General features: G+C 42.4%; 1 protein-coding gene and 1 long non-coding RNA gene across 2 annotated transcripts; one reads left to right on the top strand and one right to left on the bottom strand.

The window, feature by feature from the left end:
• Positions 1 to 3503: 3503 nt before the first annotated feature.
• On the top strand, positions 3504 to 9664 carry CLEC3A (C-type lectin domain family 3 member A). Its single transcript, XM_072934343.1, has 3 exons — positions 3504 to 3733; positions 5362 to 5442; positions 8072 to 9664. The coding sequence occupies exons 1-3, from the start codon at positions 3619 to 3621 to the stop codon at positions 8461 to 8463; spliced, it is 588 nt and encodes a 195-aa protein (XP_072790444.1). The 5' UTR covers positions 3504 to 3618; the 3' UTR covers positions 8464 to 9664.
• On the bottom strand, positions 5267 to 14160 carry LOC115496831 (uncharacterized). The gene is made up of 3 exons (XR_012057740.1): positions 11399 to 14160; positions 10029 to 10369; positions 5267 to 8425 (listed from the first exon to the last, which is right to left on the bottom strand). It is a non-coding gene; the product is annotated as an uncharacterized lncRNA (long non-coding RNA).
• Positions 14161 to 14850: the final 690 nt, after the last annotated feature.

Raw genomic sequence — 14850 nt, 5'->3', positions numbered from 1 at the left:
ACTCCCCAAATAAATGGCTTCATTTTCCTAAAGCTGAGCTTAATTTTCTAGAACTGAAATGCTGCAAGGAGAATAGAGTTTGCTCTGATTCCAGGAGCAAATAGAGCCCATCCATTTCCTATTTCTGGGGCACACTGTAGGTTCAGTAAAACACAGACAATCTACTGGCAACATGTGAGCAGTTCACTTCCCAACAGACTGCAGCATTAATCTTTCCAAAGCTATTTTTTACAATTGCTGTTGTACATCTGCAGCCAGACCTATTTCAGGAGCTCAGCATCCAGTCCTCATCTCACACTGGCTTCTCATACTCTGTGCCCCATTGCATGTTCTTTCCATAAACCCAGGGGTGGCTGAGAATGGAGAGGAAAAAACAGCTGTATGAAGACTTTTCCTGAGCCAGTTTAGAGGAGCATATAAAGGTAGAACTGTCTCTGAAGGAAACAGTTTTACCTTGAAGAGTCTCTGTGGAGAAACTGAAAAAAAGCCTTTTACCAAAGGATGTTTATGCTCTGAATGGTCTGGTTGTCTGAAAGCAAAAGGAATGAGGTGGGGAGATGGGAGCCAAAACCCCAGGTGCCACTGCAGCACAGCAATTCTGGCTTTTGCAAGATTTGAAGTGCTCTGACTGTTTCTTATCAGACAGAGCACTGCAAGAGTGCTTCGAAGTGAGCTGAGTACTTCAAGAGAAACCACAATTCTGTCTGCATGCACAAGTTCTACTGTAGTGATGTAAATAAAACAAACAAACAAACAAACAAACAAACAAAAAAAAACCACAATCCCATCCTAGTCTGGATGCAGCTCTAAAGCAATGAGAATATTTATATTTATATAGTATAGTCTGATAAGGAAAGTGGAATAATTTGTTTCAAGAAAAACTACCTCTATCAGTGTATAATTGTGTTCATGCCCTGGGTAATATTATATTACTGTAACTGTGCCAGTAAAAGAAAAATTCCACCTCTAAATGACATTATAATATTGATTTCAAGCCCATACACAGCACAGGTACTCACTTCAGGGAGTGTGCTACTCCTGTGTGGCTCCATTTTCTGCTTCCTCACAGCAGCCCTGAGAGGTTACATCTTCCCAGCAACATACTTTGACTGTTCTCTGGCTCTCCTGCCCACACACCATACCCAGGAAGTTAAACCAGTTTCCCCACTTGCTATACTTGGTACAGGTTAGTCTTAAATGTGGCAATTGTTTCTTGGGTACTCCAGAGGAATTCTAGCCCCTATACCCTTGTGGTCTATCCCAGCAGCTGCAAGGGTAGCTTTGTGATTCACTTTTTAGGAGCGAAGTCCATCTGAGCTACTTGTAGACTGGAAAAATGCTCATAGGAAATACTGAATGAGGGGAATTAAGCTTTCAAATCAGAATTTCAACTCTGTTCTTGCAAGGACATTACACCGTGTGCTCCAAAAAGCAGGTTTGCATTCAGGCTCTTGGCCAAGAACTGTCAGAATACCAAATCCATGTTTTCTTTATCCCTCTGTTTCTAGTGACTTGTGTGCTGCCCCAGTGGAGTACAAATCTTTCTCTGTCAGACTCGGTTCACAGGAAGAAAAGGAGCCTGTGTTAGCAAGCTCAGGTTCCTTGGGGCAGGAACAAATCCATTCTGGTACTGAGACCTTGAACACACACACTAAAGGTTCTGTTGACCCAGCAACTGCTCCAGCCTCTCCCAAAGCCTGGGGGACAGTGAAGCTCCACATGAAACAGCTCCAGGGGTTTGCAGCTCCCTTATCAAGGCAACATGAAATTAGCACAGTTTAATTTGTCAGGCTGAAAGCTGCAGCAGTTCAGGATCAGCTTCATGTGCAATTCCCCAAGATCTGAGAAGGCACCAAGTGAAAAACTAACTGGAGGCAGTTATTGATTCAGCCATCTGCCCTTAATTAACTTATACTGATGTCCCAATACCATTGGGATAAAGCATGGATCAAACTTAACTTAGGGCTTGTTCTAAAGGACAGATTAAATCTTGAACTAGACCCTTGCAAAGCTCCTGATTTTCCTCTCTGCCAACTCACATTTCAGTTCTGGTGTGCCAGCCTTTTCCATATTTACCATGGAATGACAGCCCTTTTTACATTTACCATGGACTGAAATTTGCAGCTGTGTGAGATGTTTTGGGTGGGTGGGACCCACAACAGCCATCTCTGGTGTTCTGTGCTCCAAAACAGCTCTGAGGACTGAGCAATGTTGATCCAGATGTTTCCATACACAATTGATGTAAATACTTCAATATTTTGGAGCAGGACCACTGGAATTAAGTTTGATCATATCAGGATGCATTTATGGAAAGTTTCTTAGCTAATGGTTATGAGATATTTGCTAGTTACGGACTACGAGAATACAGGGAATTGTTTAAAGGTGTCCAGGACAGACAGGGCAGGTGTGGTTTGCACTGAAAGTATTGAAGTGCCTTAGTGGGGGTTGGAAAAAGCCAGCAAGTATTCATGCTGTACACCAGCATATTCCTAAATCCCAGCTCTTTGAAAATAAAGTAGTACATCCCTTGATCTTACAGTCCTGATTTAAAAAAATAAATAAATTTAAAAAAAAAAAAAAGTCAGCAATGTGAACAAAATGTAATCAAGGCAGAGAGGGCAAAGGGATGTCAGGAAGAGCAGCTCTGAAGGACAAGAACTGCACCCGCCAGCACCTAGCAATGGCTCTGGGGTCCACATTTAATCAAACCCTCTTTTAATGGGGGAAAAAGAAAAAATAAAAAGGGGGACGGATGGGAATATTTTTGTGACAATTTCATTCGTTCACCAAAATGAGGGAGAGGTTCTACTTCACGTAGCAATCCCAATTAAAGGCAACCCCACAGAAGTCCACAGAGCCTAAAGGCAAATGAAAGAAATTCAAATTCAGAGACTTCTCCAGATTCCAGGGAGACACTGTCCTGCTTCAGGCACTCTTCCTCTGACTTTAGAATCAGAACTTGGGAACCTTTGGGAGAGCACTGCTACTTTTTTTTCCCCTGAGTAGACCCTGCTGATTTCTGTTCTCAACCAGAAATGCAGTCATAACTATCAATCATTTATTAACTCTTCATAAACCAATAAATGCATTCCTCTCATAATGAGATTTTAATGTATTTATCCTCTGTGTGGGTCTCTAGTTGCAGTGCTTGCATTTCTTGAGGAAGCAGCATCCTGGTTGTGCTTCAGTGGAAGGTGATGGCACTGTCATGACTTAACCAGCCTGGGGCAGAGCCATGCTGGGCGAGCCTCTGGCACTTGTGGAAATCCTCTGGCTGCCCCTCCTGGAGGCTGGCAAAGCACAAGCACCCGTCTGGCTCTGCCCAGGTTTTGGCTCCAGTGTTAAATCAGGAGCTGTGGCACTCAGTCAGGGCAGTGTTCAGGGCTGGGACAGCTGAGCTCAGAATGGAAACTGCACTTTCAGATGGGGTGTGAGAACAAGGGGGTGTCTTATGCTACAGGCAGCTCAAGCACTGAACACATTTCGTAAGCAGGAGTCCAGCCCACGCCCTATAAAGCTGAGCTCAGGCAGCCCCTGCTGAGATGGCTCTGGGTGGCCTCTCTCAGAGCTGCTAAAGGGAATCTCTTCGAGCTCCCTCTTAGGGTCTTTCAAAGAGACATGGCACAAACTGGACTTAGGATTTTTCTACTCATAAGCTTACTACTGCTGGATCAGACCATCAGCCAGGCCTCCAAATTCAAAGCCAGGAAGCACAGCAAACGTAGAGTGAAAGGTACTGGGTCAGAACTGGGAGGAGGGAGCGAACCCTATAGACTGTGCAAATTTACTGGGTACTCTAAACAGCACTGCATGAACCAAAACTAACATTACACAAATGTTTATTTATAAAGGACACTTGAGTCTATATTATATCTGTCTTTTAAATATTTTTATGTGAGTTAGCAAAGCCACAAATAAGGTGCCAGAATGAATTATGAAAATGGAGCTGTGTAACAGCTGCAAATATATTGCTTTGTTGTGGCTGTTCACTCTGTCAACATTATTTAGAATTCACAGGTACAGCTGAGAGAGGATTCTGGCTGATCATTCCTAGTTATGTAGCTATATTGACTAAGATCAGAAAAATGGAAATTTATGTATATGGGGGAAACAAGCAGAAGCATTCAGGCTGCAAGGATTACTGTTCAGATTTTTGTACCATTTCCTAATTTTAACAGAATGCCTGTCTACTCTTTGTGGAATATTATTCCACTTGTATGAAAAGCACTATGAAAAGAGCAAGTCAAACTAATTAGCAGGTCAACATCAATGAATTAGCAGAAGATAAAGCATCAGTTCCCACAGCAAAGCTTAAGAGTAAATACAAAACCACAGAATGTTGTTTAGAAATGTCTGTGTATTCAATTTAAAGACTCATTTCTAATAAAAGCAGGTATGATGGAGGTTCACTGATGGAGAGTATTTGAACTCCTATTTAATTAAAAAAACTGTGGCTTTAATTGTACAAGAAGATTGAGCTGCTCTGGAGCTTCACAGTTTTAAACACTTCCTTCTGCTTTGGGGTCTCTAGGGTTTTAAGCTTAGGTGTCCTAAGGACAGGCTGCTTATAAATTTTTTGTGTCAGTACAGAGTAGCACTGATTGGAGAACAGAGAATTTTGCCTTGGGGAAGCAGGGAGCCCTACAAGATACTATGATGATTTTTTAAAAAAATGGAAAAGAGGACATGAAAATGGAGTTATGTGCAAATTAGCTTCTGTTCTTGTCCTATCATATTCTTGGTGCTTTTTTAAGTGCTACAAAATGCTGATTCAGAGTGATTTTGTGTGACTCAAGTCCCCAGGCCCTCTCTGTACTGAGGGACAGAGGAAGGCTAATCCTGGGGAATAGAGATTGCAGCTCAGCAAGCACATCTGCAACATTCAGGCTGTCAGGTCAGGTTTCATTTGTTGTTACTCCCTGTGCTAAAACAAGAGCTGTGTGAAACTTTCACACTCACAGAAATAACATTTCTTTGAAGAAATACAACTTGTGTCCTTTATGTTTTGTATGTCATGCCCATACACCAGAGTGTGCAGTTTCAAAAGAAAAAGGGACTTTTTCTGTAAATTAGATACCAGCTCACTAAGTAATTATTAGCTGCAACAATCCATGAATTTCAAAAAGTTTTTAGGGCAACATCCATGATAAATATGAGAAGGAAAGGTAAAGATGGGTCCCTTGTGTTTTTTATAGAAATTCTAGAGGAATGATTTCATTAAGAAGAAATCTTTAAAAATAAAAAGCATTTCAGCCATGCAGCAATATCAGCATGATATTTTGAAACAGATTTTAATATGTCATTTTAATTTTTTTTACTGTGTACATATTTGTTAATTTCTATATATTCTTTTTGTGTCAGAAAAAGATGACCTGAAGACCCAGATTGACAAATTGTGGCGAGAAGTAAATGCTCTGAAGGAAATACAAGCACTGCAGACAGGTAAAGCAGTTTATGCTGGTCAGTGGATTTCAAAAGTTCCCACTGCCTCTCTTCTTCACTCCCATCCCTCTCTTTAATGGGATTTTATGACTGAAGAGTACAGCTCCATAAAACCATGGTGTGCCATGGCTTTACCAGACAGGCAAATGCTGAAGGAAGCATTCAAGTAAAATCAGGTCTCAACTGCTGGGGAATGAGTGGTGATTCTTCACTGAGAGCAAGAACTCCTTTTGTCTTTGCTATGCACAACTTCAAGCTCTGAGTTTTGTATCACCAAAGGCAGCACAATGAGGGCTCCTGGGTCTGAGAGTTCAGGTGGTCAGCGAGATAAGTGCCCAGCTTTGATATGAACATATATTCAAATGTGAATGTTGTCATAAAACTGCAAAGTTATATCCACTGTGAGTTCAGAAATATTCTGGACCAACTGCAGAGTCCTTTAAGTATTTCAATAACCAGATGGAAATTTCCAAACAAAATAAGAAGGGTAAATACACATGCACCTACTAGACAGTTGTGCTTTTTCACAGCTGTTGACATAAAACCTGGCATTTAAACATGTACAAGAGGACATTACAGAGGAAATGACATCATTCTCATGAAACAGAATGTATTTTCCTTAGGCATGGTAATATCTGGGTTGTTCAGTTTTATGTCTTGGGTTACATAGAGCTTTTGGGGCTTTACAAAATATTTTTATTTCAAATGTCTTATAAGAAGGCTTTAGAAGTTTCTTAAAAGAGGGAGCCTGTGCTAGACAAGTAACTCTTGTTTTAAAGTAATTCTTGTATTGCTTCCAGAGGGAGCTTGAGAGGAAGCATACAGTGGCTTAGAAATGAAACCAGAACTGGGAGACTTTCTCTCCTCAAGACTTATTTTGAGCTTTATTCTAAATTTATAACCCACACTGTGCAACTGGAATCCAAATGTGGCAAAAGGACACCTATCAAACCCCTAGCTCTGACTGTCTTTGTTAACATCCTTGTAACAAGTGAAAAAAGGAGCTCTATTTTTACCTTATGGACGTTTCCAAGACACACCATAAAAATCTGATTTCTTCTTTTGCTTGAACTTCCTGGGCCTCCTTTCTACACAGAGTGAAATGGGAAATGCTGCCACACACCATTTTGCAGCACATACTTCTTCCCTAAAGACATCCAGTCCTTACCATTGCTGCAGCACTGCTGAAGTCTCTCTGATCCTTCCCATAAATATAAATTTGTTAAAGAGTTCCACATTTAATAAACAGGTTCGTTACTTTGGCCATTGGAAGGATTAAAATTTGAAGAGTAAACCCTAATAGAAAATTATGACTCTGAAAATGCAGCTAAGGAATGCAGTGAATACTACAACTGGAAATACTAAAAACTTGAGACATAGGATGTGGTCCAAAGTGACTTTGATATCCTATTGATCAGAGACATAATTATTTTTTTACAAGAACAGATGACAGGGATTAAAAACAGATTATAGAAAATATCAGGACAGAAGATGTACATAAGTACAAGATGATTTTAAGGAATGGAATAATCTGCAAGTAATAACATGCAGGATTCTAAAAATAATTGTTACAGGAGTCTATTCCAGGCCTTTGGTACCTTCCTCAGCTCAGAAGAAACACTCCATCAAGGAGGGTTCACCTTGCCATCGTTATTTTTCTTGGGAGAATCAGTTTTTCACAAATCTGCATTGGGAGAGCTGGAAGGCAAAGTTTAAGGATTCCCTCCTGTGTTCCTGCCCCCACAGACCTCAGACTGGAACAACCCAGCAGCAGCTCTGCAAGGCAATTCCAGTGACAGAGCAGCTGCCAAATTAGCCCTCTGGTCCATTCAGACTTTACATCAAGACTTCCCCAGCAGAAGTAAAAGGAAGCAGATTTATAAATTCAAATGGTTAGAAGATTTGGTGCAGGTTGTCCTGTAAGCTCAGTAATAAGTGTGCACTTTTTTAAAGCACTTATAGGTTTAAGTCACTTTACCTTATTTGGATTTAGAGTTTGAAGGGGGAGACTTTGCTGGAAAGAAAATAAATTATTGCCAAGGGAGGTGAATATGCAATCTTCTACAGGTTTTAGTAATCACTCAGAGATTTGTATTACAAATTTCAAATCAGTATTTTCCTGGTGAGCAGGACACATTTAATACAGCACATTTCTGTCCTGCCTTTGCTTGCTAGAAACTGAGCTTAGATAAGATGCAAAAATTTTCTTTACTTAAATATCACCAGTATTAAAAGACATTTAGATGTCTCCACTATAAAGCCAAATACAGATTTCCCAATAACCAACAAAACAAACCTCATCCATTCCATCTGTTTCAGGACTGCTGAAAGCAGTACTATTTGGTAAAAGGGGCACTGAGAACAGGCCTGGGTTATATTTCAGCAGTCTGTTTCCAAAGGTACACTGACATGCTGGCTGCACACAGGGTCTTACATGGACCACCAGCAGGTAAGTCTGATCTTGCTCCAAATTTCAGGCCCGCTCTGTGGAGTCAAGAGCCTTTCACTTGCTGAAGGATGTGCCTGCTCAAGTTTCAAGGTGCTTTTGTTAAATTATCATTTGGAGAGCCATTACTGAAAGCTGAGGCCCACACTTGTACTGAAGGTGCGAACTCCTGTCTGTTCACAGTGTGTCTTCGTGGGACCAAGGCCCACAAGAAGTGCTACCTCATGTCAGAAGGCACCAAGCATTTCCATGAAGCCAACGAGGACTGCATAGCCAAGGGGGGGACGTTGGCGATCCCGAGGAACAGCGAGGAAACGAACGTCCTTCGCGATTACGGCAAGAAAAGCGCGCCCAGCGCGGCCGAGTTTTGGCTGGGTGTCACTGACATGGTCCATGAAGGGAGGTTTGTGGATGTCAATGGCATGGCTCTGCAGTACTCCAACTGGGACCGTGCCCAGCCCAACGGGGGCAAGAGGGAAAACTGTGTCCTCCTGTCGCAGTCAGCCCAGGGCAAGTGGGTGGATGAAGTGTGCCGCACTGCCAAGCGATACGTTTGTGAATTCCTGATCCCGTAATCACATACAAAAGAACACGGCCATGTTTTGGGTTATCAACACACACTTTTGCTTAGTAACCCCTCCCTCTTAGAGGGTGGTAAGTTAAACTATCCCTCTCCTGCCTTGAACTCACTCTTTCCTGAAACACAAGTTTTCTCTGTTAATTTATTTTCTACTTGTATGCTAAAAATGTTTAGTGAGTACTGTCATTATGTACAGGAATATATATTATGTTTTGGCCTACATTGTATCATATTTTGGCATATTACTTCAGTTTGAGTTGCTGGATTTCACCTCCTGTTTCTGTACTTTAATTAAAAATATTACTGCATGGTAACGCTTTCCAGTATGAGCAGTAGGGATCGGATCCTCTCTGTTCTGAAGTTAAGGAGGGAATTTGGGATTATGTGAGCTCCTGTGAAAAACAACCATCATCCTTTACAGAGTCTAACTGGAATAATCGGTGGCCAAGAGTTTTACCTATGGGTTAAGAATGCTGAATGAAACAGAAAAATCTGATGTAATTCTTTAACTACATGCAGTTCAGGGTGATACACTCCTAGAAAAACGGGGAGTAGCTGGTTTAAAACATCAGTTAGTCTAGACATGTTCGCCTCTAAATGTCTCAGTTATGGTTAAATATTAGATGTCATTTGGAACATTCCCATAGAAGAAACCAGCCTGGGACTAGATCAGACTCTGCTGGGTGAGGCTTTGCTAAGCCTTGTCTCCAGCAGGCTCAGACAGGCTCTGACATTCACAGGAGCTCTGGGAGGGAGCCAGGAGCTCCTTTCTGCCACAGCATTCCCTCCTCTCCCATGGGAAGGGCAGCACACCCCAGGGGAACAGCAGAGTGTGGCCAGAGCACATACAAATGCTCCAATTTAACACCTGGCATTTGAAAACAAAATAAAACATTCTGTTTGTTTTGGGCTGTTCAGAACTTCACAATAGAGGTTTGCCTTCATGTCATAAATAGCAGTTTCTCTCATTTTGTTTAAATATTTAAATATATTGCTACTTGGAGGATAATTCCTATTCCTTACCCATTAAACATGCAAGATTTTCTTAAATAATGCAATAAATCTGCAATTACCATTATTTAATTGTTATAGTATTTTTGACAGCTTATGCACCCATGTGAAGGCCATTCTTTTCTAGGACTTTTCTTGAGGATTCAAAAGTACTTTTTTCTACTACTGTACTTACAGGCCACAGGATAAAATTTGGATCCCTGCTGCATAATACAGCCTAGAAGCTCTATAAGATCTAACTACTCAAGGCATCTGCAATGTGCTGTGTTTAAAACCATTTTCCATCACTTAATATATTTGTAAAATAACCTGATTCTGAATTCTCTTATTTATTCCTGAGTTAAAATAGAGCAGCCAAAAGGGCCCAAATATATGCAAATTTCTTTCAAAATCTACCAACATTTGATATGGTTGGGGTAAAAATTTTTGTTACCTATATTTGTATATGATTAAAAGTCTGTATGGCTTCTTAACCTCTGATTTGTCTGAAGTATCTCAGCATATCCCTACAGCAACAGTCAAAGTGAAAATTTACCACAAATTCCACACCTTGTATTACTGGCACAGGACTACATTTTCATAGGCTGTTTTGCTGGTGTATCCAAGCCACTTCATGGAGTTTCCCTACAAGGTATAAATCTATCACATAAAAATCTCATTTTTAAAAAACACTTTCTGGGTGATCCTGTAAGAAAGCATTTATCAACTTCAGACCAGCAATAAAAACAACCCTATGACAGTGGATGGTTCTCGTGGAGAATCCAGCTGAGTTCTTGGGATCAGCCCTGATTACACTGCAGAATCCTGGAATGCACATGGAGCTCTTGAGATCAGACAGGTAATGAAGAAAACATCTTCAGCTTCCCTTTCTATCCACTGCTGTAGAAACACTGTGACAAAAGACAATGGGCTCATAGAAATTTTGTAAACATATAAACCTTCTCAGAATTTTACCTGCACAGCATTATATTTTTAGATATTAAAAAATATTAAATATATTTGCTAATACATGGTAATTAAGTAGCATCTACTGGATCTTGCTAATATACCAGGGGTGTTAGGAGACTTGATGTAGTCCTTGCCCACCAGAAAAAAGCTTTGATGTCTTTTTTTCAAAATTTTAAATCCAGATTTTTCAGTCTTCATTAGATGCCCCAGGAAACTCGAAATTCTGCTAGTGTTAAAATAAAATCAGACAGTTTCAGAATGTCAGAACTGTACCTGCTCACATGTTCAGTAATATTAATGACTACAGCCTAAGTCCATGAGGGCAGTTCTAGGAAGACTTAATGAAGAAGTTGCTAATAGCACCCTACCTGAGCAGTGCATACCATAAATCACTATAACTCAACCTGAACTCTGATGGTTTGCCAGACACCACCAAGCAGGCTGCAAAATGGTCACTCCCCTTTCAAAAATTCAATCCTATGCACATGACCAAACAATTAAGACAAAATAAAAAGAGATATGTTACTATGAATAATAAAAATGTAATAACCTCATATAAAAGATTTTACAGCAATGAGGTACAAGATACTCCAATTCCACAAGACTAGGCAATCAGCATTTTGCTCAGGATAGTAGGTGACCCTTGGTTTTCAGAAAGGTTGAGAAGTACTCTAAGCCCAACAGAAAAGCTTTCTCTGGGTATAAGCAGTTTATTGGTTGGCTGGTCCATGTAGTAACTGTTTACTAAGGAATACATTAAGCACCCTGTGACCTTTAACAAATCATTTATAAGTGCTAATTAATGAAAACCATCCTTTTGTTAGCATGCTGTCAGCATGATTAATCTGTTCTCAGTGTCACGGAAGACAGATGCCCCCAATAGTCTCATTTGGCTTTCTTGGCAAGTGGGAATAAGTAGGAGTGAATAAACAAGGTTACATAGGAAACACTGATTAGAAGGAAATGATTACCATATGAATTGGGTAATTCTGCTGAAATATTGATGGAAGGTGATCAGAATAGAATATCCAGGAGACTCCACCAGGTTTCTTTCCCAGGCACTGAGTTTATAGTGCTGCATTGAAAGAAGAGAAAAAGGCCTTTGGTGAATAGGCAGGGAAATGTCAAGCTTTACTCAAGGTACAGATGTTCTTTATTATGAGGGTACAAAACCTCAGAAAAAGAAGCTCATTAGTAGAGCTGGGTGAAGAATGGATTGTCTGGTTTTGTGGTCAAACCAAAAAAAAAAAGGAAAGAAAATTGATCACAAGTCTACCTTAGCTTCCATGTCAACCACATAGCATTAAAAGGTGAATTTAATACCTTCTTTTTTGTCATGATACAATAAACGTCACTGCAGTTAAGAACCCCTGCTTCTCTTACCTGTGCTTCTTGCCACCCCCCATGCTTGGCAGAGTATTTACACCCTACAGACATCTCTGCTTCCCTCTTGTGTCAGGAAACAGGGCTGGGTCCTCATTCTTCTGTAAGATAAATACACAGCTGACTTTTATTGAGGAAAAATTAAATAGTGCCTTACCAAGTCCTTCACCCAGAGGGATGACACTTGATATTAGGAGCTAATGAATCATGTGAAAAACATTCAGGAATATGATCTTTAGCTGAGGGGCTGAGATCTGCTTTTTAACACTTTTACATGCTACTCCCTGAATATTGTGTGCAGTTTAGGGCTACAAAAGTGTGTGTTTGGAGATTTTTTTTTTAGCATACTTTGGGAGTTTCTTGTTACCATCAAAGATAGAATAATTGTGAAGAGTTATATGAGTTTGATCAAAGAGTTAAAAGGTTGGATTCTCTCCAACTATGGAACAGGGGTCCAGCATAGAAATGTTTGTGCCAAGAAAAGCAATTTAGAAATGAGTAATGAGAGCACATTGTTAACCATTACTCTTAAAAGATCTATTTTTCATTTTTAAAGGTTGCACAAGCACAGACTATTTTTGGAAGTAACTCTCCCTTTGGTCCCTCTTAAAACCCAGAGGGAAAAAAATATTTATTCTCATTCAGTAAGGAAAGGCTAACACCTTAAATCAAACATAGGCCCATGTGAGCCATCCTCTCCACCCTGTCGCTATAGGACACGAGAAAGCACAACGCGAGCTACCTGCCACTTTGCAAGGTAAAAGAGGAAGTTTATTTTCTGACTCCAACTTCTATACTTTTCCAAAGGTGACAGTGGATTGGAGAGTGAATGGGCCACCTCTCCAAAGACATTGGACAAACCACTAGTACATCAAGTCTCTCCACCCCCATGAAGGAATGCAAAACAACATGTTATTTACAGAAACTGTGTGGGAAAGTTTCCCAATAGAATGTAAACTCAGAAGGCTTTAGAAAAACTCAAGAATCAGGGCGACACCACCCTCCTACCCCAACTGGCCCCAGTCGCTGGATGTCACCCCCTCACTCCTCCGCTGAGGATTCCCTCTTGGCTCGCTGTTTGTATTCACCCCCGCGTTTGTTACTGTATGAAATCTCATCCACAGAGGTGCTCGGGACTCTTCTGCCTTGTCCCTTCTCCTGGAATAAACTTGTCCCTGTGGAGCCTCAAGACAGAGAGCCTCCATCTTTCTCCTCTGCCCGGTCCCTGTTGCTGCTCCTGTATCTGGCACCGTAGAGCAAGCAGCTCAAAGGTTCTGCCTCTGGTAAATCCCCGTCCTGAGGCTGAATTCTAGGAGCCAGCCCAGCTCTGGTGGTGCGTCAGGGCAGGAGGCCTCGCGTGCACTGGCAGGGACCGTGGCACGGCTCAGTGGGGAGCACAGGGACAGGGACAGCTCTGGGGGATGGGAGGGCTCCCAGAGGGGGAACTGGGATGTACCAAGCAAGGAAGTGGGAACCTTGAAAAATTGGGGCTTGGTGATGTCAGGAAAATCCACAAATGCCAGAGGTTTACATCCAAAAATGAAACAGAGGAGTCCTTTTTTTGAATAAAGGAAGAGAGTCTATCAGGCCGCATGCATGTCCAGGTTTCAGAGCACACCACCTTCCTTCGTCCCAAACTCCTGGCCACATGTCACTCTCTTCCTTTCCCCACTGGCCAAGGTACTAGGAAGGTACCCCATATTCCTCCTTGAACTTACTGTTCTACCCCAAAGTTCAGAAGTTCAGGCTTGTACAGACCCCTTTACCTACTTCAGGAGCCAAACTGTCAGTACCTGATAACAAACCCGCTGCCCAAAGTCAGGGAGACATTAAGACCCATTTCAAAGACGTTAACACCCATACCTTCACCCATCTAATTAGATATTAGGAAAGGTGTGTACTATCAGAGACATGCAAGCGGCATAAGACCATACGGCAAGCAAGGGACCATGCAGGCAAATATACTCCCCGTGCTTGGCGAGCTTAGGGGTCAGCATCTCTTTGCGAGTGGGGAGCTGGTGGCTGCTCTCTGCAGCAGATGCGTCAGGCAATAGCGACAGTCCTGGAGGGCGCAGGGTGGAACGCGGCGGGGGCAGGAGGGCACTTGGCAGCACCGCGATGGGCGGAGGCGAGCCCCGGGCGGGGGCATGCGGACACCCCGCGGGCAGAAGGGACCCCGCGGGACCGGGAAACGCGAGCGGCCACAGGGCTGGAGCAGGGGAGGCTCAGGGAGCGCCGGCCCCGGGGGTGACTGAGGTCCCCGCTCTGCCCGGGACTGCGTGGTGCCCGGAGCCGCGGAAGCCGTGCCGTGCCCCGGCCCAGCCCCAGAGCCCGTGCCCCAGGGCCCGGAGCCCTGCCCCAGGGTCGGCGCTCCCGGCCCGGGCCGCGCCCCAGCCCCGGAGCCCCGCCCGGCCCGGCCCGGCCGCAGCACGGACAGCACCACACGGGGGCAGCACCGCCTTTGAGACATCTGACGCTTAGGCCGTAGGCGACTCAAAAAACTCATCGAAGTTACGTAATTACCACGGAGGGATCTTTTCTTCTTATAGTTTCAAGCAATTTTTGGTTCATGTGCATGTAGAAAATTTGTAATTGTGTTTTCAAAGTTGATGGACCTACTTTGAAATCAATTTATATATAAAAATGCAAGTTTATGGTTTTTTTTTTTACACCTCTGTCAGGGATCACAACCTCCCTTTTTTTAACAGACTCTGCATGACACCCCCTTCCTCTCCTCTCACCTGCTCCTCCACCCTTCTCATTCCCTTCCCTCCCACTGACATTGGGGTGCCCTCCCTGCCCTCATCAGGGAAGGCTTCAAAACACAAGAAAACTATTTCACTGAATTCCTTAGTACAGGAGAATGGTAAAAGCTCACATATGTTCCAAAATGGATAACTGCACTTATGCAAGGCCCCAGGAAAGCTCTTCCTCATGAAAACCCTGATCAAAACAAGCTTGATCAATGTTCTTGGACAGAGTGGTGTTATTTTTTACACTCTTTACAGACTAGTGCTTTTTTATGTATGTATGCTAAACC

Source organism: Taeniopygia guttata, chromosome 11, assembly GCF_048771995.1.
Source record: "Taeniopygia guttata chromosome 11, bTaeGut7.mat, whole genome shotgun sequence".
Taxonomy (NCBI): domain Eukaryota; kingdom Metazoa; phylum Chordata; class Aves; order Passeriformes; family Estrildidae; genus Taeniopygia; species Taeniopygia guttata.
The sequence above is the reverse complement of the archived record's forward strand: the minus strand, read 5'-3'. Positions and strand labels throughout refer to the sequence as shown.

Coding starts and splice junctions, on each gene's coding strand:
- CLEC3A (XM_072934343.1), top strand. CDS start 3,619: ATGGCACAAACTGGACTTAGGATTTTTCTACTCATAAGCTTACTACTG. Junction 3,734..5,361: donor CAGCAAACGTAGAGTGAAAG/GTACTGGGTCAG, acceptor TTTTTGTGTCAG/AAAAAGATGACCTGAAGACC. Junction 5,443..8,071: donor AATACAAGCACTGCAGACAG/GTAAAGCAGTTT, acceptor GTCTGTTCACAG/TGTGTCTTCGTGGGACCAAG.